The sequence below is a fragment of the Pteropus alecto genome, unplaced genomic scaffold (genome assembly GCF_000325575.1).
Source record: "Pteropus alecto unplaced genomic scaffold, ASM32557v1 scaffold87, whole genome shotgun sequence".
Classification (NCBI taxonomy): Eukaryota; Metazoa; Chordata; class Mammalia; order Chiroptera; family Pteropodidae; genus Pteropus; species Pteropus alecto.
The window spans coordinates 15,084,650-15,105,411 of record NW_006443225.1 but is presented as its reverse complement, the minus strand read 5'-3'; the positions used below and the strand labels follow the sequence as shown (position 1 = coordinate 15,105,411).

At 36.4% G+C, this 20,762-nt stretch overlaps 1 protein-coding gene across 5 annotated transcripts in view; it reads left to right on the top strand.

Moving 5' to 3' along the window:
• Positions 1-20,762, top strand: part of STAU2 (staufen double-stranded RNA binding protein 2) — a 220,864-nt gene that overhangs the window by 69,033 nt on the left and 131,069 nt on the right. For all 5 annotated transcript variants that reach the window (XM_015598691.2, XM_006924031.3, XM_015598692.2 and 2 more), the window contains 4 exons: positions 1,825-2,037; positions 7,960-8,097; positions 14,975-15,106; positions 20,537-20,597. In XM_015598691.2, the coding sequence (XP_015454177.1) occupies positions 1,825-2,037; positions 7,960-8,097; positions 14,975-15,106; positions 20,537-20,597 (544 nt within the window). The remainder of the gene's footprint in view (positions 1-1,824; positions 2,038-7,959; positions 8,098-14,974; positions 15,107-20,536; positions 20,598-20,762) is intronic.

Sequence of the window (20,762 nt, the reverse complement as noted above, 5' to 3'; positions counted from 1 at the left end):
TGTATTAAGCCATTTGTATATATGATATTTCAGTTTTCACCATCGAATATATTTTCTGAATATAAGATAATTTCTAATTCTCTTTAGGATTTGGTGTTTTTAATAGAATCAAATCGAAAATACACCGGTTAATATTTAGTGACACACGTATATTAATATCTAATTTCTTCTGAATTTGTTGCCAAAATATGTTTAAATTTTACTAATAAGTCACTAAGAATTAAGCCACTCTCTACTTTGCAACTTGGTGAATGTCACAAAATATTTATAAAATTGTGTGAAATTTAAAAGAGAACAAAATTTTTAACTATTATAATACCTCCTATATTAAGAGGTTACTAATTTTGCAACTCAAATATCTAGAAAACAGGCAAACCCCAAGAAATAGGCCGAAACAGTTGCGGCATATCCTCATTCAAATTGTGTGATGTTGACTTCTAGAAAGCTCTCACATTTAGCTCGCTGGCAGGATCAACTCACCTCAGCTAAGAGCCTGTTGGTTTTTTAGACGCAGTTCCAGCAAGTGGGTTATCTGATGTCTCGGTGTGTAGCAGATTAGAAGCAGCAAACTGGGGAAGGCAGGGAGAGAACTCACCTGAGGGCCGACCAGCAGGGCCCAGCAAGAAACGACAGCGAAGCCGTGGAAAACCCATCACAAGTAAATGCATCCAAAGCTATGGGGCCTCTCAAAGGTCACAGTGAATAGGAGCAGTTTTTTCAGTCTTAGACGTCCTTGGAGACGTCAATATGTATTATAGAATGTTTGGTGTTCATAATGGCAACCTAATGTGAGCAATCAAAGGTTAAATGTTCGGTATTCTCTATTACATCAACACGGTATATACTTTTTTTAATTGAAGAGGCTGTCCATCAAAGTGGTTAACATAAACAGTTTTAGTGTTTCAGCTAGTAAACTTAAATTACTTGGAAAATGTGCTTATCATAAATTCCTTATCCCCAGTATTGTTGGAATATTGAGCTATTGTGTTTTTAAATTTTCTTTTCCTACTTGGTATCTAATATTAAAAGACAGACTTAGAATATATTGTTAAATAGTAAACTAAATAGGGTATCTTTCATAGGTCAGAATTTTGATGGAGACTAAAGTTCTGAGCACTCAAGTTTTGGAAAGCATCTTTCCTTGAAGAGTTGTTATAGTTTAAAGACCCCATTAATACAGGGTTTGGGAACAGTCATAGTTGACAGATTCATAATCCATTACCCTAGAAGGCTAGGTATTTTTATGGTATATCCACTTACCTTTTTAAGATCATGTCACAGAGAGTAAACATTCTTTTCTATAAAACAGCCTTTGTGGTCTCCGTCAAAAACAGGTTATTTTTCACCCATCAAACCCTGTAGGCTTCTGCGTGCAGGATGCTTTTATGGCTTATAAGATGTAGTCCTCAGCCTCCAGTAACTTACTCTTCCAGAGAGGAAAATCAGATACGTTCATAGTTACATACAAATGATCATTCCGATGGCCTGGGTACCTCATCTAATGTAGTGTGTTTTATGTTCTTAATTTTCTGTTCACCGTAGTTAGAATTGCCTATTTTAAACTAGTAAAAAACAATTTGGGGTATGAATCGAACGTATTTATTTATATTTCTGTTCTTCCAACTTCAGTTCGTTAAACATAAGTATCGTAAATGAATAGTCCCTGTGTGATACCGTCTTAGTCGCTTTAATTAAAGATTATAATTTTGGCATAATTCCTAATAATTTTAATTTTGATTATGAGATGAACATTAAGACAGACTCATGCCGTAAGAACACGTTAAGTCCCTGTACGTTTTTTAACGTTCCATGTATATTTTGCAGGTTATTAAAGAAAGCGGACCGCCACACATGAAAAGCTTTGTCACTCGGGTGTCAGTGGGAGAGTTCTCCGCAGAAGGGGAGGGAAATAGCAAAAAGCTCTCCAAGAAGCGAGCTGCGACCACTGTGCTGCAGGAGCTACGGAAACTTCCACCTCTTCCTGTGGTCGAAAAGCCCAAACTATTTTTTAAAAAACGCCCTAAAACAATAGTCAAAGTGAGTATGTGCTTATGAACACTAGTCAGTCTTACTGTGTAAATATTATGGTAACTGTAGATAAAAGTTTTCCCATAGGGCAGGCATCTAAACCGGTGGATTGCACACAGCCCCACAATCAGGGTGGACAGATGACTGTAAGTTGATAACAACTCTGTTTTGCTTTGAGATACCTGTGTGCGTTCATCAGATAATAATACTTTACATGTTTATGGCTTAAAAAATACTTTTCTGTTCATGATCACCTTCATGTATAATTCTCATCAGGACTATGCAAGGTAGATGATGTCGTTCGTCCTCATTTTACAGATAAGGTTTTATGAAACGCCTTCAAAGCATTGGCTCACTTTTATTCACCTGTCACGTGGGGCAGCCTGAACTGCTCTGATCTCTGGTCCAGTGTTCTTCCTGCATGCCACACTGCCATGTAGTAACTTCACAGGACGTGCGCAATGGTCCTAGGAGGCAAAGTGCTGGTCACATGAATGGTACTGACGCTGATGACCGCGGCCGCTTGGCATGATTTATGGTCACTAATCCTCATGGCAGTCTCATGGGGCAAACAGTATTATTTTGTTTGCATTCTTTCAGGCCTGTATAGATCTTGCCAAAGAAGAATACAGAACACACAGCTTTTCAAGATATGGTGACTTTTATTGGATTAAGTTTTATTTTTATTATTAAAAAAAAAAAAGGTAAACGTTGGAAGAATGAGGTAAATTGGCACTTAGTACAGGACAGTGCCCGTGAGTACTCAGCATGTGTGACACGGATGGAGCTGGAATTCTTTGTCTAGAGAAAGCCTGAAATTTCCTGCCTGTCAGTAGCCAGCTCAGCCTCCCTTACTTAGTAGACTTCCGATTAGGCTCTACAGATCGGTGATTGCAGAAATGAAATACGTTTTATCTTTGATGAATTTCTTTTGTTTAGATTGTACAGTAGCACTGTTTAGGTATTTGGGTTTTATACCTTTGTACCTTTGCTTTGTTTAGAAGTATGTATTTACCTGAATTAATAACTACATAAATAACTGCATAAATACTTGTGTTTTGTTTTAAACGAATCTTGTCATTTCTTCACTGAGAAGATGTAGGTTTTGCATTCCCTGAAGTAGCCTTCTACATTGTATGTAGGGTAGACTAGCAATAAATGCCAAACAGATCCACTCATCGTAGTCACAGAGGTTCAGAGTGGGGCTGGCTTTCATTCATATGCTCTAATCACACGGTCGGGGAGTGGGCTGTGGTTGTTAAGGACATGACCTTTGGAGTCACTTTTGAGTGTGTAACTTGCTCAAGTTACCTAACTTTTCTAATCTTACATGTCCTCATTTACAAAGGAGCAATCTAATTGAACTTGCTTGTTAGGATTGTTATAAATATTAACTGAAATAACACCAGAATGCATTAGTAATTATTATTATTCATTAATAATACAAATAAGTATCTAGTAAATATTAACTCTTGTTATTTTATGTCTAATTCTATCTATTTACATTTTATATGTACATGAATATACCCATGGTTCGTTTTCTTAAATCTTTTTATGTATTAAATCTGTAGCTTATCCACAATGGCAGACCAAAACTGGTCACAGTAACTCCCATCCAATTTATTAAACTAAATCTAATCTTAATAAATTAAGAATCATAAGCCGTTAAGCTAGAAAAGCTCTATACAATTTTATAGTAGGATATAAATATAACTCTTGTTACTTTTAATTTACCCACTAAAAGCAAAATTATTGTTTAAATAGTTTTCTCTGGAGAGGGGAGAAACATTTTGAATTCTCAAAATTATTTGCTATTACTTTTAGTATGTAGTCATATTATTCCAGAATTCTTTCTATCCACTGTTCGGAGCTGAGCTGGGACTAGCCTTCTTCAGGGAGGCCTTCTCAGACCCTCGAGGTCAGGTTCGCCCCTCACACTTTTCCTCACATACATCATGCTTGGAATCACTTGTCTGTAATTGTGTTAACGAAATTTATGTTAATTTATGTTAAAGTCTGTAGATGTCCTCTGAAATGTAAGGGTATTTTGAGAAAGCAGCACCCATACAACAAGTTGGAATTTCAATAATTTTAATATGATCATACCTTACAGTGGGCCAGTAAATGGATCAGCTTAGATTAGTATCTTTGTTTTCAGTATTTTTGTCACCTCCTTAATGTCTTATACATCTAGGGTCTGCAGTTCCTTATATGCAATAGAAGTAGAGAAAATATGTTGATGATTTGCCTTGATTATTTATCGTAGTCAAACAGCCACATCGTCTCATTTGGTCCTCTGCATCACTCTACGATGTGGCTGTGGTCCCCATTTTGTAGGTGATGTTCTTGGCGTTTAAGAAACTTGCCCGAGATCACGCAGCAGAGTCGGGGCTCAAGTTCAGTCATCTCTGACTCTAGTACCCATTTGGAACTGGTCACTTGTGAGCTGTTTTTGGATTTTAAGATTTACTCTAAAAAGTTAATACGTAAGACTCGCTGATGCTGTCTTTGGATTTATATCCTGTTTTTTCATGTTCTTTTCTCTAAGATGAGACTGCAAAGAAGGCTTTCTGATACAATTTTCCGGACACAGCTGTTACAAGACTGTCTTTACTGGTTTGTAGGATGGCAATCTGAGGGCCGATACCCAAGGAATAACTTGATTGTCAAGGGTGCCGGCAGTCGGTTTCATTTGAGGGAAGAAAGCAGCCCTTCTTGCTGTTCTCAGAACTTCATTATTATCTCATCAAATTTATGCATCTGGCCCTTCGTCATTGGAATCCACATCAACAACGATACCTTTGCCACTTAAGACATTTTTATGCAAGAGTCAAATTAAACTGGCATAGAGACAACATGCCATTGGGAGTGCGTTTATTTGAACATCTTCATGAACTAGGCATACTTCTAGTCCCAGACTCAGAAGCTCCCCTTTACCTTTTCAGTGGTACCTCAGTCTTAGACTTAAAAATTAATGTCTGTGTTTATCTTTTCTTATCAGTTCTTCTTTACTTCCTTTATAATTTACTTAATTTTTATTTTTTGATATGTAGGTAGAAGAGGAAACAGTATTTTATCAAAAGCTAACATTTTCCTTGGCTCTCTTCTCCCCCTCCACCTGACTTGCAGAGTTGACCTTGTCCCTGATAATCTGCTTTAGAAAACATTTTCAAGATGAAATGAAGTTCTGACTATATGACACACGCACACCTTCGTTTCTAGGAATAGTATATTAGGTTTATGTATGACTCGTATGTAAGTTAGAAAGCATATTGAGTAAAAGTAAGACACACTCCTTAATTTGAATGTAGACCATTTCTCAGTAAGGTTGAAGCTTTGCGCATGCCCCTCCCGATCCACCTCCCACAGGTAACCACTGCTGTTAGTTTTGTGTTTAACGTTTCCTTACTTTACACTTCTACTATGTTTATTTTTCTGAAAAGTGGTATTTGGTTAGATTTTTAAAACAACTTTTTTGAGGTATAGTTGACATCTAGTGAACTGTTCATATTTAAAGCATACTCTTATAGGTTTTGATACATATATTTACACACACACACACACACACACACATACACTGTGAAACCATGACCACAGTCAAGATAATGAACCTGTCCACTCATTGCTTCCAAAAGTTTCCTTGTGCCTCTTGGTAAACCCCGCCCCCCCATCAGTTGCCAAGCAACCACTCTTTTTCTGGCTGGCCTCTTTGACTCAGTATAATCATTCTGAGATTCATCCATGCTGCGTGTATCAACTGTTGGTTCTGTTTTGTTGCTAAGGAGTATTTGGTTGTAAGGATATACCACCATCGTTTATCCAGTCCCCCTTTGGTGGGCGTTTGGGATGTTTCTAGGCTGGGGCTACTACAGATAAAGCTATTATGAACATTTATGTGTAAGTCTTATGGGCGCATGTTTCATTTCCCTGGGTAAAGGAGTGGGGTGGCTTGGTCATTTAGTAGGTACACAACATTTTAAGAGACTTCCAGTTGTTTCTCTAAGGGAGTATGTGAGCATTACAGTATGCGAGTATGTGAGCAATGCTCTTGTGTAAGCATTACAGTTGCGTATCTTTTCTAATGTGTAGTACAGTCTTAAATTTCAGTCGTGCAGATATGCATGTTTTGTTATCTCATTGTGGTTTTAATTCACATTTCTCCAGTGACTGATGATATGAGCATTTTTTAATGTGTTTGGTAGCACATGAGTCTTGATGAGATAGATGTTCAGGTCTTTTCCCCACCTAAAAAAGTTTGGTTGCCCATTTCAAATAACGATAATTTTATTATTGAATTTTGAGTGGTCTTTATACATTCTGGATACAAGTTTTTATTAGAGAGATGGTTTGCAAATATTTTGTCTAAGCCTGAATTTTTTTTTAACTATTTCAAAGAACAGAACTTATTAATTTTGAAGACGTCCAATTTATTATTACCGTTATTTTATAGAATGTGGTTTTGGTGCTGTATCTCAGAAATTGTTACCCAACCAAGTCACAAATATTTCTCCTATGTTTTCTTCTGGAAGTTTTATAGGTTTAGAGACTGCATTTAAGTCCGTGAGTCATTTTGAGTTAATTTTTGTAAATGGTATGAAGTATGGATTAAAGTTTGGGTGGTTTTTTTTTTTTTCTTTTTGCATATGAATATCCAGTTGTTCTTGTACTTTTGATTGAAAAGACTTTCCTTTCTCCACTGAACTGCTTTTGCACCTTTGTCAAAAATCAGTTGGCCATAGATGTGTGGGTCTGTTTCTGGATGCTGTTCTGTTGATTGATCTTTTCATCTTTATGCCAGTACTACACATACTGTCTTGATTACCTTAGCTTTGTAATGAACTCGAAGTTAGACAGTCTGAGTCCTGTAACTTTATTCTTTTTTTCCAGAGTTGTTTTGGTTATTTGGCCTTTTCATTTTCATATGAATTTTAGCATTGGCTTATTAGTTATTACCGAACAAAGCCTGCTAGGATTTTGATTGGGAATGTAATGAATTGAATGATCAGTTTGAGGAAAATTGACATTTTAGCAATATTGAATCTTCTTTTTTTAGTGCGTCTCTCCATTTATTGAGATCTTACTTAATTGCAGCAGTGTTTTATAGTTTTAGTGGGCTTTGCATGAATTATACTTATATATATTCTTCTGTGCTTGCTTTTCTCACATAACACTTTTGTTTCTGAAATTCGTTCATCTTGATGAATGTAGCAAATCTTAGTTCATTTTCACTGTTCTGAACCATTCCATTTTATGAACATGCTATACTTTATCTGTTCTTCTGATGAATGTTTAGGTGGTTTTCAGGTTTTTTGCTATTTCACATGATGTAGCTACGGGTATTTCTGAGCATATGAGCATATGGGTAAACGTTTTCTTCATTTTTGCTAAATTGATGGGTATGAAATAGTATCTCATTGTAGACTTAATGTGCATTTTCTGAGTCCTAATGAGGTTGATTACCTTGTCATGTTTCTTCATCTATTAACTATCTGTTCAAGTCCTTTGCCCACTTTTGTTTTAGATTGTATTTTTGTTAATACTTTTTAGGAGTTTTAAAAAATATAGTGGAGACTGGATATATCTTTTTTAATTGTATGTATTGCAAATCTCTCCCCCCAGTTCTTGGCTTGTCTTCTCATGTTCTTTTTGGTGTTTTTCAGTGAATAGAAGCTACAGAGCAGCCTATACTGAGGACTTTAGAAACGTTAGCATTGACCCAGCTTATCAGTAATACCGCTGAGCCCTAAATCCCATACAAGCCTTAGTTTCAGATCCATTTTATGATTTTCCTTTATAAATCTTTATAAACGATGCTCTTTTATCTTCTCTAGTCAGTTTTGGGGTGCAGGGGAGAAAGGAAGAACCACTTTAAGGATTGAGTAACGAGTTTTACGAGCACGTTTTAAAAGTTTTTCTCTAATCATTTTTTAGGCTGGACCAGAATATGGTCAAGGAATGAACCCCATCAGCCGCCTGGCTCAAATTCAACAGGCCAAAAAGGACAAGGAGCCCGATTATGTTTTGCTTTCAGAAAGAGGAATGCCTCGACGTCGGGAATTTGTGATGCAGGTATTTCTAGTTTTTATATTAGAAGAATTTTTTTTTTTAACTATTGAAAAAAATGTACAAATCTCCAGCTTGAAATAGAGATATGGGGAAAAGGCAGACTGAAATTAATAGCAGAAAGTAACACTCTTTGCACTAAAATCATTCGTTCCTTCCAGGCCCACCTACCAACTTGGCTGAAACATTCAAGTGTCAAGGACATGTTAGAACAGATAGAAGAGTTTTGAAGGCCCTGTGAGTTCACACGGGTTATTTACCACAGGGTTTATCATTTAGAATGCTTGCCTCTAATTTACTGTGTTACAGTTTGCAGCCAGAGTCTGTTAACTACTGGGACCAGGAGACAGATGGAATCAGAAACAAAATTGAGGATGGATGTAGTGGATGGAACAGGGCCAAGAGCATGAACTTTTGGGTTCTCAGGAAAATTAGGAGAAGAGAGCTACTGTCTCCTAACGGTGGTGAGGACTGGGGGACTCAGAACTGCCGAGAGGGTTAAGTGCTCTGTCGTGTAGCCAAGAAAATTGAAGAGTGTTTGCTAATGTGTTGGCTGGTGGGTGGGGACCAGGAATAGGGTACTTTGCCCAAAACGCCCTGCTTTCAGGTCCTGCCTGTCCATCTTCATCTGCCAGCTCAAGTCCCAGAGTTGAAAACACCTTTAATTTTTATTATGACAATTTCAAACATATAAAAGGTGGATAAATTTAATAGTATACTATAAAGAATAGTATACTGACGTGTTGGAAAATATGCCCATCGTCCAGAAACAATTAAGATTTTTACCTCACTTGCTTCAGCCATAAGTGTTTTTTCTCCCGTACCCCCTTGCTTTTGTTTTTCCTGAAGAATTTCAAAGCTAATTTCTAAGTCATTTCATAATACATACTTAGTGTGTATCTCTAAAAAAAAAGAAAAAGTTAAGTTTTTCTTACATTAGGCATAATTCATTAGAATCATCTAATACCCAGTCTATATTTTAAATTATTGTCCTCAAACTGTTTTTGTTAAAATTGGCATAAAAAAGAAACTTTTTCTAGTCCAACCTATGGAGCTCACCTTTAAATATTCCAGTTAAAATCAACAGATATTTGCTAAGTACTGACCATGTGTGAGAAATGTTGGTCCTTAAACACGGTCTCTCATATTGGTGAACTTTTCATGCATATCTAAATTTCCCTAATTCATGATCTTCCTATTTCTTTATCTCATGGTACCCAGTACAGTGGTCTGTATGTAGTAGTATCTTAATAAACCTTTGATGTGTGTTTGCTGCCTGCCTGATTGAGAGCTAGTTGTGTTTGGCTTTTGTTGGAGATGTACACTTACAGTTTACATCTTCCTCCACGGAGGGAGTTCTTCGATGGTTAGTAAACCCACTGTTGACTACATGTCATTAGGACCTGGAAGTTTTTTTTTTTCAGTATTTTCTCTTTTAAAATATACACACCATTTTTCTTTTTGTATTCTTAGCTTTGAAGAATTCTAGAAAGCACTCTTTGAACTCCAAAGCTGGAAGGGGAAAAAACTACCCAAATTTTAGACCTGTGTTAGGAATAAAAATGGGCCTTGACTATTAAACGGTTCCTTTTCTATGGAATATACTGAGTACCCCTTTGGAAAGAGGAATTTAGAATATCTTACACCAACTTCTGTTTTATGGGCATTCATAAACATGCTCGTCAAACAGCAGCATTTGGCTATGCTTTCACATGTTTTCACACTGAATTCATATTGTTTTTTTCCCCTCCTGGAAGCCCCGGCGGATTCATTTCCGTATTGCAGAAACTTTATCAAAGTAAAGGCTTTTGTATAAACTACTTAAGCGATGTTATCATTTGCTGTAATCGAATGTGGGAGTAAAATATCTAGAGATGATATGCTAATGTTTATTTATCACTAAAAAAAAAAAAGTTTGTGCGTTATAAAATGGTTGTAGTTACCTTGTATTGATTACTAGGTAAAGGAAAACTTCTTGTGACATTATTTGGGTATTTAGTTCCAGAGTAAATTTCTTAAAACTTTTAATATTTTTGCAGAAGGATATTTTAATTTTTCAAAGAGGAAATAATAATAACTAAACTGAATTGCCTATCAGCATACTGTATCGTTATATATCATTTAATATTAGTTTTTCTATCTGTGATTGAGATCTCCAGGTTTTTATTATATATATATGTAAGACAAATTTCATCAATTTTATTTGTGTCTCAGTGAAAGATAATTAAGTTTTTGGTAAATGCTGTTTTAGAACTTTTTTGTTAGTTTTTTGAGGACTTGATTTGTTTAAATGATTTGCTTAAAGACAAAAATCTGGCAGTCTTAAATTTATTGCATAGCAAAGTCGAGCTTCTTTGCAGACCAATTAACGTTTTAATGTAAAAATCTTTATAATATAAAATTTGTGAGCTTTTTATGACGTTTATTACCTGCTTACTTGACTCTTACAGTGACGTGATTTTTTTTTCTTTTTGAGCGGCCATTGTGTTTGTTAGAGAATCAAGGCCTTCAGCACAGTGGTCTTTTTCTAACAAATAACGTGGGGTAGCTGCTGACAAACCATTGAACCATGTGACTCTGAAAACTTGTGTGAAGCAGAGGGCGGGTGAATGGGAAATGAACCTGGAAGCCTCTGTCCTAGAAATGACTCTCGAAGGTGACTCCCATCAGTTCAGATGGGAAGTCGGCAGACAGCTCCAAGGTGAACGCTGAAGTGGGAGCAGCCTGATCCAACAGCAGGAGCCCAAGCCAGAGGGCCCCGGCCTGGGTCGATCAGCGAGGCCTTGGGATGAACAGAAGGACTGAATGAGAGCGAGTGAGGTGTATACAGCCTGTAAAGGCAGATAAAACGTTTTTTGCTGCCCAGTGATCTTTTGCTTCCATTTACCTTGGCCAGTCTTTTGATTCTCAAAGCAGTAGAAAAAGCTTCTGACGTAGCCGGCTTAATCTTTTAGCTAGCAGGCATTCCTACAATGACACAGGGGCTAGTGAAGCTGGGGAGCAAATGAAGCCCTGGAAAAAATAATAGGTAGCAGAGGCTGGCTCCCGTTAGGGACTCACAGACATTATATCTGGGGCCTGTTGTGTCCAGGTCAGGTACAGGCCAACTTGGATATGGGAGGTGGTGCGTGTTCACCCCAGTCCAGTCAGTGCTTCTGAGTGAGGTCCATAGATTGCTGTTGATTTGTCATAATGTGGTAGTTTCCGGTTTCAGAAGGAAAGCAGTGAAGGTTTCAAAGACATTGCACAGATTTGAACTATAAGATCTGAGATAGTTGTTACAGAAATTCTATAATGAATACATTTTCAGTGTTTCCTATACGACAAGAGCTATGTCATTTGTTTCATCTTGACTAAAATTCTGTTAAGAGTGTAATTTCTTTTTCATATTAATTTACATATTATTTATATTTTTCTCTCCCTGCTGTGTTATATATCCCTAGTTTCTTAAAAGTAGTTAGTTCTTTGAATCTTGAAAGTAGTGATGGAAATAACAACACAAATAAAACTCTAAATAATGTCGTAAGAATAAATGGCAAACAGTACACAAGTGGATGCCAGACGGGACTATGTGTTCTGAGACAAGTGAAATAGCCAATATTATGATTTCAAACAAGAGCCAAAAAAGAAAAATTGGGCTAGAAGTATCATGCTTCATATCTGGAAACTGGCTTTAGTTGTACCATATACTCATTCATTGCCAATAACCAGTAAATTCTTATTGTGAGATTTTATTAAAGTGGCATGAAGCTATTGAAGCTTTCTGATTTTTTTTTTTAAATGAAACACAGTGACATCTGGTAAAACAATTCAAAATTTCTGATGTAGATTGCCTGTTCAACTCTCTTGATTATTTTTCTACAGGCTTTAAAAAAATTTATAGGAATTTACTATATATTCTAGAATGGGAGTCTTTCGCTGTTATATGGCATTTCAAATTCTCTTGTGTTGTGACTTTCCTTTTTTTTTTAATGATGTTTTTTTGAGGAACAAAACTTATTTTAATGTAGTCAAATTTATCTGTCTTTTCCCTTAAGTTAACTTTATAATAAATATAGACATCCAGAAGAATAAGGGCCCCCACCTTGTTCTTCCTCAAAAGGATCTTAGCTGCTCTTAGCACTTTGCATTTCCATGTAGAATTTGGAATCAGCTTGTGAAGTATTGTAAAAATATGTGTCGGATTTTGATGGGAATTCATTGAATTTATAGATCAATTTGAAGACAATTGATATTATAATGTTGAATCTTCAATACCTGAACATGGCATATCTCTATTAAATTTATCTTAATTTTTCTCAATAATGCTTAGTTTTCTGTGCGAAGGTCTTAAACATCACAAGTGTTTGAGTTTTATTTAATGTGAATGATATCTTTTAACAGTTTTCGTTTTCTACATGGTCACTGACGGAATGTACAAATGCAATTGGCTTTTGTGTATGACCTTTCATAGAGAACTTGATATATTCTCATAAGTTCTTATTTGTAAGATTTTCGTGGGTTTCTTATGTAATTACCATATCAGCAGATAATGAGATTGTTTTTACACTTCTAATTATATTTTTTCTGGCCTTATTGCTCTGTCCAGGATTTGTAGTAAAATGTAAAATACTAGAAAAAAAAGAGAGCATCCTTGTCTTGTTTCTAATTTCAAAATTTCGATATTAAGTATAACGTTTGCTGAGGTTTCCTGTAGGTTTTTGTAAAATGTCCTTTGTCATATTAAGGATTTTTCCCTAAGAGTTTTTCTTTTGCTAAAAGATTTTGTTATGAATGGATGTTGAGTTTAACCAAATGCTTTTGCTACATTTATTAAGATGACCACATGGTTCATCTCCTTCACCTGCTAATATAGCAGATTCCACTGATTGATTTCGTTTTGAGTTTTGAATGTTAGATCAACCTTTCATTTCTGGAGTGAATCTAACTTCATCATGATTCTCCTTTTTTATATTGCTTTGTTCAATTTACTACTATATGGTTTAAACTTTAGCATTTATGTTCATAAGTGAAACTGGTCTGTACATTTCCTTATACTATTTTTGTTGGAGTTTATAATTACATTCGATTTTAGCCAAAAGGCCAAGAAGTGATTAGATTTTGTAATCACAATGATTCCTCACTGAATAATTGAGGACCAATCCCTCTTTTTCTAAACTTGGGTGAATTTTTGTAAGATTAGCGTTATTTTTCCTTAAATATTGGGTAGAACTTGCTGAAGAAGCTCTCAGGAGTTTTCTTTGTGGAAAAAATTTTTAAATTATGGTTTTAATTTCTTTAGTAGGAATAGGCCTGTACAGTTATTGGTTTGTTCTGTGCCGGTTTTGGTAATTCTTTAGGAATTTGTCCATTTTATCTAAATCTTCAAAAAATTTTTGCTAAGATACTCAGTATTCCTTGTTATTTTGTAATGCTACAGAAGCCCCTGTAATCTCCTATTTTCATTCTTATTTGTGTCTTTTAAAAATTTTTTCAATCAGTCTTACCTTTGGTTTATCATTATATTCTTTTCAGGGAACTTTGGTGTTTTTGAACTTCTCTGTTATACTTTGTTTTCTATTTTCTTAATTTCTGCTTTTGTCTTTGTTTTCTTAGGATACATTTTGCTCTTCATAACTTCATGAGATGGATGTTTAGCTCATTACTTTTATGTCCTCTAAGCTTTTATGACTGTATTTTCTGTTTCACTTTTTAATTGCATTCTTCAAGTTTTGATATATTACATTTCCATTATTATTTATTTAAAATGTTTTTTAATTTCCACTAGGATTTTTTCTTTTGCCCATAGATTATTTAGATTACATTGTTTAATTTCCAAAGTTGCGATTATCTTGTCTGCTTCTTCAGTCACTCACTGAGATCAATGTATAAAAACAAATCCCACTGTAAGACGTGTATTTCTTATTTCTCCTTGTAATTCTATTCTTTTTTGCTTTCCATTTTACGTTTTCTATCTGTATTATCTCTTGGGACATGTATCTCTAAAAGAGCATTACTCAACTCAGAACATGTATGTGTGGATGTAAGATGTCTGATGTACATCTAAATAACATGCATATATGTATATATACACATAGATGCACATATGCATCACTTATTCACTAAAGATAACTGTGGAGTAGTTCTAATGATAAAAACCTACCGCTTATTGAGCAGTTATGGTTAAATCATATACTGTAGTTTGCATACATTTTTAAATTTAATTTTCAAAGCAGGACAGTGAGAGGTAGTTGTATCACTTCTCTTTTACTGATGAAAAAGAGAGGCTTAGAGGTGTCAAATAATTTGAATAAGTTCATATCGCTAAGAAGAAGTAGAGTTGAATTTCAGACCCAAATCTGACTTGGAAGTCTGTGTTCTTAACCACAATATTGTACTAACCCTTGTATATTAATTCTTCAGGAACTATTTAATATAAACCTTTGTAAACTTGGGATGTAATATGAACATTATTTTAAATGGGACAAACATGAATTTTAGCCCTTTCAGTTTTATTAATTTAAATAAAGAATAGTATATGTAGTCAGAACCAACACAAACTGTTACAATGCGAATATTATTTTTTCGCTTATATAAATAATACAAGCTTATTGTTTAAAAAAGCAAATAATATAGAAATATGTAAGAAAGTTAAAATTTTCTAAGATTTTATCATCCTGAGCTAACCCCCCATTGACATTTTGAGGACCATATTCCCATTTTTTTCCTCCACGTATGTATTGTATACATAATATTACACACATGGGATCCTAATCGCTGATTTTATCATGGACTGAACTTTAAATTTCTGAATGCTACGGAGCAGAACATATTGCTTTACGGTATTAAAGAGTTCCTGTTTCCCAAAGCAACTCTCATTAATTTCTTACTTTAATCTTATCAGGTCAAGGTGGGCAGTGAAGTTGCTACTGGAACAGGACCTAATAAAAAGATAGCCAAAAAAAATGCCGCAGAAGCAATGCTATTACAACTTGGTTATAAAGCGTCCACTAGTCTTCAAGATCAACTCGACAAGGTGAGAGTTAAGTTTATCCTTAAGTGTCCTATTCCGTGAGAATATCAAAGTCATGAACAAATTCTGTGCCAGTGTTCCTCGGTGTCTTAACTAGTGTTGAAGTAGACATCACGTTTTAACTTTTCTAAGGCAGTGCTCTGTCTTTCTGTCTTTAAAGATAGATTCTCTAGGTACAGATCAACATCTGTATATGGGGTCAAAATGAAATATTAATTATAATCTTACAATTAGCAAATACTAAAATTTGTTGTAAGTTTGTACATATTTTATATAATACCAATTTAGTAATTTTTAGCTTATTGACTGGTGGGTTTTGCCACGTAGACACAGTTTTAATTTGTGCTTTTTAAGAACAGGGGTGGTTAGCTTTTATTTCTGAAATACAGCTGAAAACACTGGAAATAAAGATCCTGAGTTATCCCTTTAGGGCAGGAACTATATTGGACAGACACTCTATAAAATAATTTTTCTATTTACTTTAAATTTAAAGGTAAACTCAGAGGGTGTTTATTTTCTGCCAAGACTTGTGTTCCCGGTTCTGTTTCTCTTGCGGCAGTTAATGACATCATTAACACCTGCCTCCACTGCAAGAGGAGCAGAGAACCCTGAATTCAGGACTTGGCAAGAACTGGCTGAACTGCATTTAGCATGAAATCACCGTTTTATCTACGCATCCTTAGAAATTATTTTTATTAAATATTTTATTTATGTGAAAATTTATAGAACGGGCTTAATAATTATTTCTATCAAAAACCTGATGCTTTTTTCCGTGCCACTTTCTCATAAAGGAATCTGCTACAGAGACATTTTCAGTTTCTGCAGGAACACATTTCAGAAGTTTAGAGTAGGAAAAAAATCATCTATTAAAAACCATTTTAGATGTATTTTTCTTTTTAAGGCAGCTATGAATATGTAGGCAATTATCTTGAGTGATTAAAAATTATTTGTCTGTGTGGTATCGCTAGAGATTTGAATTCTGTTTTTATAACCTGAGTAGTCAATGCTTTTTCTTCCTTTAAAAGTATTTGTAACATGAAACCTAACATGTGTTCAAGTTTCTATAGTTCTTGTATTGTGTATATGTTGTTTTAACTTAACACATTTATATTGACTTAAAACTGGTGAGTGATTTATAAAAATATGTCAAAATAAATCTCATAGACATTTATTTGTAAGTTAAGTGAAAACAAAACAGAACCAAAAACCAGCAGTAATTTCATTAATTTAAAAACATTTTATGCAAACCCACTGTATCATTAGGGTTCCCCAGAGAAATAGCCAATAAGATACGTGTAGTATGATATACATGTATAAACACATACGTGTGTGTTCATAAACATATAGATCTACACAGACACATACAGACATATGTACACATACGTCAGCGGTCCCCAAACCCCGGGCCGTGGACCGGGACCAGTCAGTGGCCTGTTAGGAACCGGGCCGCACAGCAGGAGGTGAGCGGTGGGCCAGTGAGCAAAGCTTCATCTGAATTTGCAGCCGCTCCCCAGCACCAGCATCACCGCGTCAGCTCCACCTCAGATCATCAGGCATTAGATTCTCATAGGCGCCCCGGTCCCTGGTGGCAAAAAGGTTGGGGAGCGCGGATATACATCACACACAGAGGCTTCTTTTAAGGAGTCAGCCCGCGGGATTGTGGAAGGTTGGCTAGTACGAAATCTGCTGGGCAGGCCGGTGGGCTGGAGACTCATGAAGCAGTTCTGGCCGCTGCCCGAAGTCAGTCTGCCAGAGACTCCCTCTTGTTCCGGGGAGTCAGCCTTTCCTTCCAGCCGCCGTCCACCGGTGATCCCACCCACATTATGGGGAGCAGTCTGCTTTCCTCGGAGTTCAGTTATTTAAATGCCAAGTTCTCTCCAAAACGCCCTCACAAAAACACCCAGGATGGTCTTCAAATAAATACCTGGGCACTGTAGCCCGGGCAGGCGGACCCATAAATCAGCCATTATACTCACCAAATACCAAATATGGCTGAAGGTGACCCGATGACCGACACCTGGTCCCCACACTCAAGGAACTGACCGTCAGTGTCAGGGGTGAGGAGTTTTAATCCCATAACAGAAATTATAGTATCCCGGAGCCTAGAGAGCGTGATGATGGATCTGGAGGTCAGAAATAGCTGAGATCACTGTTTTTACGTGACGTAAAGAACTTGAGGAATTAGTCATTTAAGATTTGAACATGAAAGCGACAAGATCTGGTTTGCAGTCTTCAAAAGACGAGCCTGTAAGTGATGCAGTGAGTGGGTTTGACTGGGGTAAGACACGTGCTGAGGTCTGGACCAAGGCGGTGGCCCGGAGAGGGCCGGGGGGGGACACCAGCCATGTGTCTGAAGCGTAGCTGGTGGGATTTCAGCAGCAGCTCGTCTGCCTGGGGGATACAGGAGGAAGGAGAGGGGAAGAATACTGACTGTAGGAGACAGGTGGTAGCCACTGCTGCAGAGATCAAATAGGAGAGGGTCTCAACACTGACCCGTCAATAAGAAGATCCTTGGTGACTGGCAAGAGCCGTATGTAAAAGGTTTTTTTTTTTCTTTTTTTTTTTTCAGAAAGCAAGAAAGCAAGTCATGGATGATTGACTTGATGCGTATATTTTTGAATAAGAATTCAAATAGCACATTTCTTTTTTTTTTTTTCAGAAAGCAAGTCATGGATGATTGACTTGATGTGTATATTTTTGAATAAAAATTCAAATAGCACGAAAGAGTAAACGGTGTAAAAAATGTTAGTCCGAGACCCTTAGGCTCAGTCTCTGCCTAAAGGCATCTCTCACCGTGAGTTAATGTTTGTACAGCATGTAGAATAGTGTCCTTAGCATAACGAATATTGAATATGAAATGAAGATTTGATAAATAAAAATAAATATCCACACAAAGAAATTCTATGAGTATACACTAATATGCCCCCCCAAGTAAAAAAAAAATGTGATCAATTGAGGTCCATTTCAATGAATTTTGACAAATACGTATGTGTATACTCTTTAATCACCACTGCAATTAAGATTTACAGCATTTATGTTATCCCCCTAATTTTCTTAACGCCCAGTTGTAGTTAATCTCCTCCCCCGTCCTCGGGCCCAGGCAGACACGGGTCTGATTTCTGTCTCTTATAATTTTGTCTTTTCCAGAGTGTCAGATAAATTGAATTCCGTATTATGTAGTCTTTTGTCTCTAGTTCTTGTCGCTGAGATTTATCCAGGATGTCACATTTATTATTATTTTGTTTATTGTTTTATTCTTCTCAGTCTTTTGGGTTGTTTCTAGTTTGAGGCTATCATAAAGTGGTTATAAACATTCATGTATAACTCTTTACATGGACGTATTAGGATAATAAATCCATGTGTAACTTTATAAGAAATTGAAGAGTTGTCCAGATTTTGCATTCCCTCCAGCAATACTGGAGTGGTCCAGTCCCTCCCCTCCCATCTTCTCTAGTTCTTGGTATGGTCGGTTTTGAGGTTTTGATAACTTTGATCAGACTAGTAGGTGTATAATGTTATCTCACTGGATTTTAATTTGCATTTCCCAGTAACTAATAATGTCGAGTATCTTATCATGTGTTTACCATTTGTATCTCCTCCTTTGAAGTGTCTGTAAAAAACTTTGATCTCTTCACCATTATCCTCGAATTTCCTTTCGCCTCTCTACCCCTTTGAGTTGCCTGTTTTCTGGACAATTTCCCTCGTTCTTAACTGACGTCTTTGTTTTGATGGAGCACATACTTCTGAGAGAGGATACATGGGAAAAATTTTTTTTGCGATGTCATAGGTCTGAAATATCTTTCCATTTCCCACATACTTAATAGTTTTCCTGAGATAGAATTCTAAATCGGAAGTAATATTTTTCAGTTTTGAAGGCGTTACACCTGTTTTCTGACTCCTCGTCTTGCTGTTGAAACTCCAGTGCCTTCTGAGTCTTCAGCCTGATACGAAACCTTTATGTTTCTTCTTCCTCTCAATGCTTCTCAGTTTTTTTTTTTTTACCCCACGGGTTCTGAAATTTCATGGATGATTGACTTGATGTGTATATTTTTGATAAACAGTTTTGGGCGGTTGGATTTCAATTCTTCATATGCTTTAAAACTGGGAAATTTCTTGCATTATTTATGGATTATTAGAGTATCAATTTAGACATGTTTTGGGAGAGAGAAGAGGAGGTTACTCCTCGTGTTCACTCTGTTGCGTTTAAGCCTAAATCTTACAAAAGCAGTTTCATTAGATTGTTGAGGTAGAAGTGAGAGAGCAGTAGGCTTGAAATTCAGTTGAAGGTGAAAAATTAGGCATAGGGAATGTCATCCAACCTCGGTTATCAATAGAAGGAGGAAATAAGAGAGGTTGGATGAGATGCTGAATTTATTATTACTAACCTCAAATGCCTGAGAATCTGCATTCTTCTAATCAGCCTGTTCTTCCCCGCTGAAGGTGGCTTATTGTTTACTGCGTGCACTTCCCTCCGACTTACTGCTCCTCACAGTCTGCGTTCCTCCCGTTCTGTAGTCTTGTCTTGTGCTTCGCGGAGGGCGGACGAGTGGGAATCTCCCCTGGCCTTCCCACCAGCATACATCTGCATTTACAAACATTTACTCCTCCCCCATCCTTTACAGCGACGCACTATTTGCTAGAACTGTATTTTTTTGTTTACATCTGGATTTAATTTATCCATTTGATCTTTGACAGCTGATTACAAATATAAAATGTTGATTATGATAGGAAGTATGCCTTTTCTTTCCTGGAGTGCCTCCCATCAGTAATACCAGCTCCCCAGAAAGAGAACATAATCAATAAATGTCACTGATTAATTAATTTGATCTAATACTACTTCAAAATATCTGAGTTTCAGAATGTATTACACCAAACATATATCAAATCGTCTGGTGAAAGTTAGGATATTAACAAGTTTTACTTAAAGGTAGGGCTTAGTTTTTAAGTTTTTGCATACATCATTAGCAATATCTGGTGATTGTCATCATAGGACTTTTCCAGAACAGACAGTAATATCTTTATTGTTAATTTGACCTCAGGAGTGTTAAAGAAGCTCTTTTAGTCACTTTAGCACTTGTGATGATGATTATTGTTTACTATTTGGATAAGAATCATCTACTTTTTTAACCATCTAGATATAGCGCATGTTGCATGTAATACCTATACTGAATATGGGGTCCCTCGTTGACTTAAATTGTAAATTTAAATGAACAGATGAAAGTTGAAGGAGACATAAACAGATTCGAATGTAAAAAAGGGATGGATGATACCGTTTAAGTTAGTTGCTCTTGTGTCCATGGTCCTGGGTCAGAGATGGAGAGAATACGCAGAGTTTTGTGAGAGACCTTTACCTTTGCTTAATCGATGAGTTAACTTTTTCCTTTTTGAATAAGTCTGCTTCTCTGGATTTAAACAATTGTTTTACTCTTTCAGACAGGGGAAAACAAAGGATGGAGTGGTCCAAAGGCTGGGTTTCCTGAACCAACAAATAACAGTAAGTTTTCGCTTTCCTGTTAACCGTGCGTGGTGTTCACCGGTAGTTCAATGACCGGGTCACTGGGTAGTTGTTGGCTCTGTCTGGGCTCAAGACGCCATGTCGAATGTTGCCCCGGACAAAGGTTGTGGGGTTCGCGCTTCTGGAACCGATAGACGCGCACAT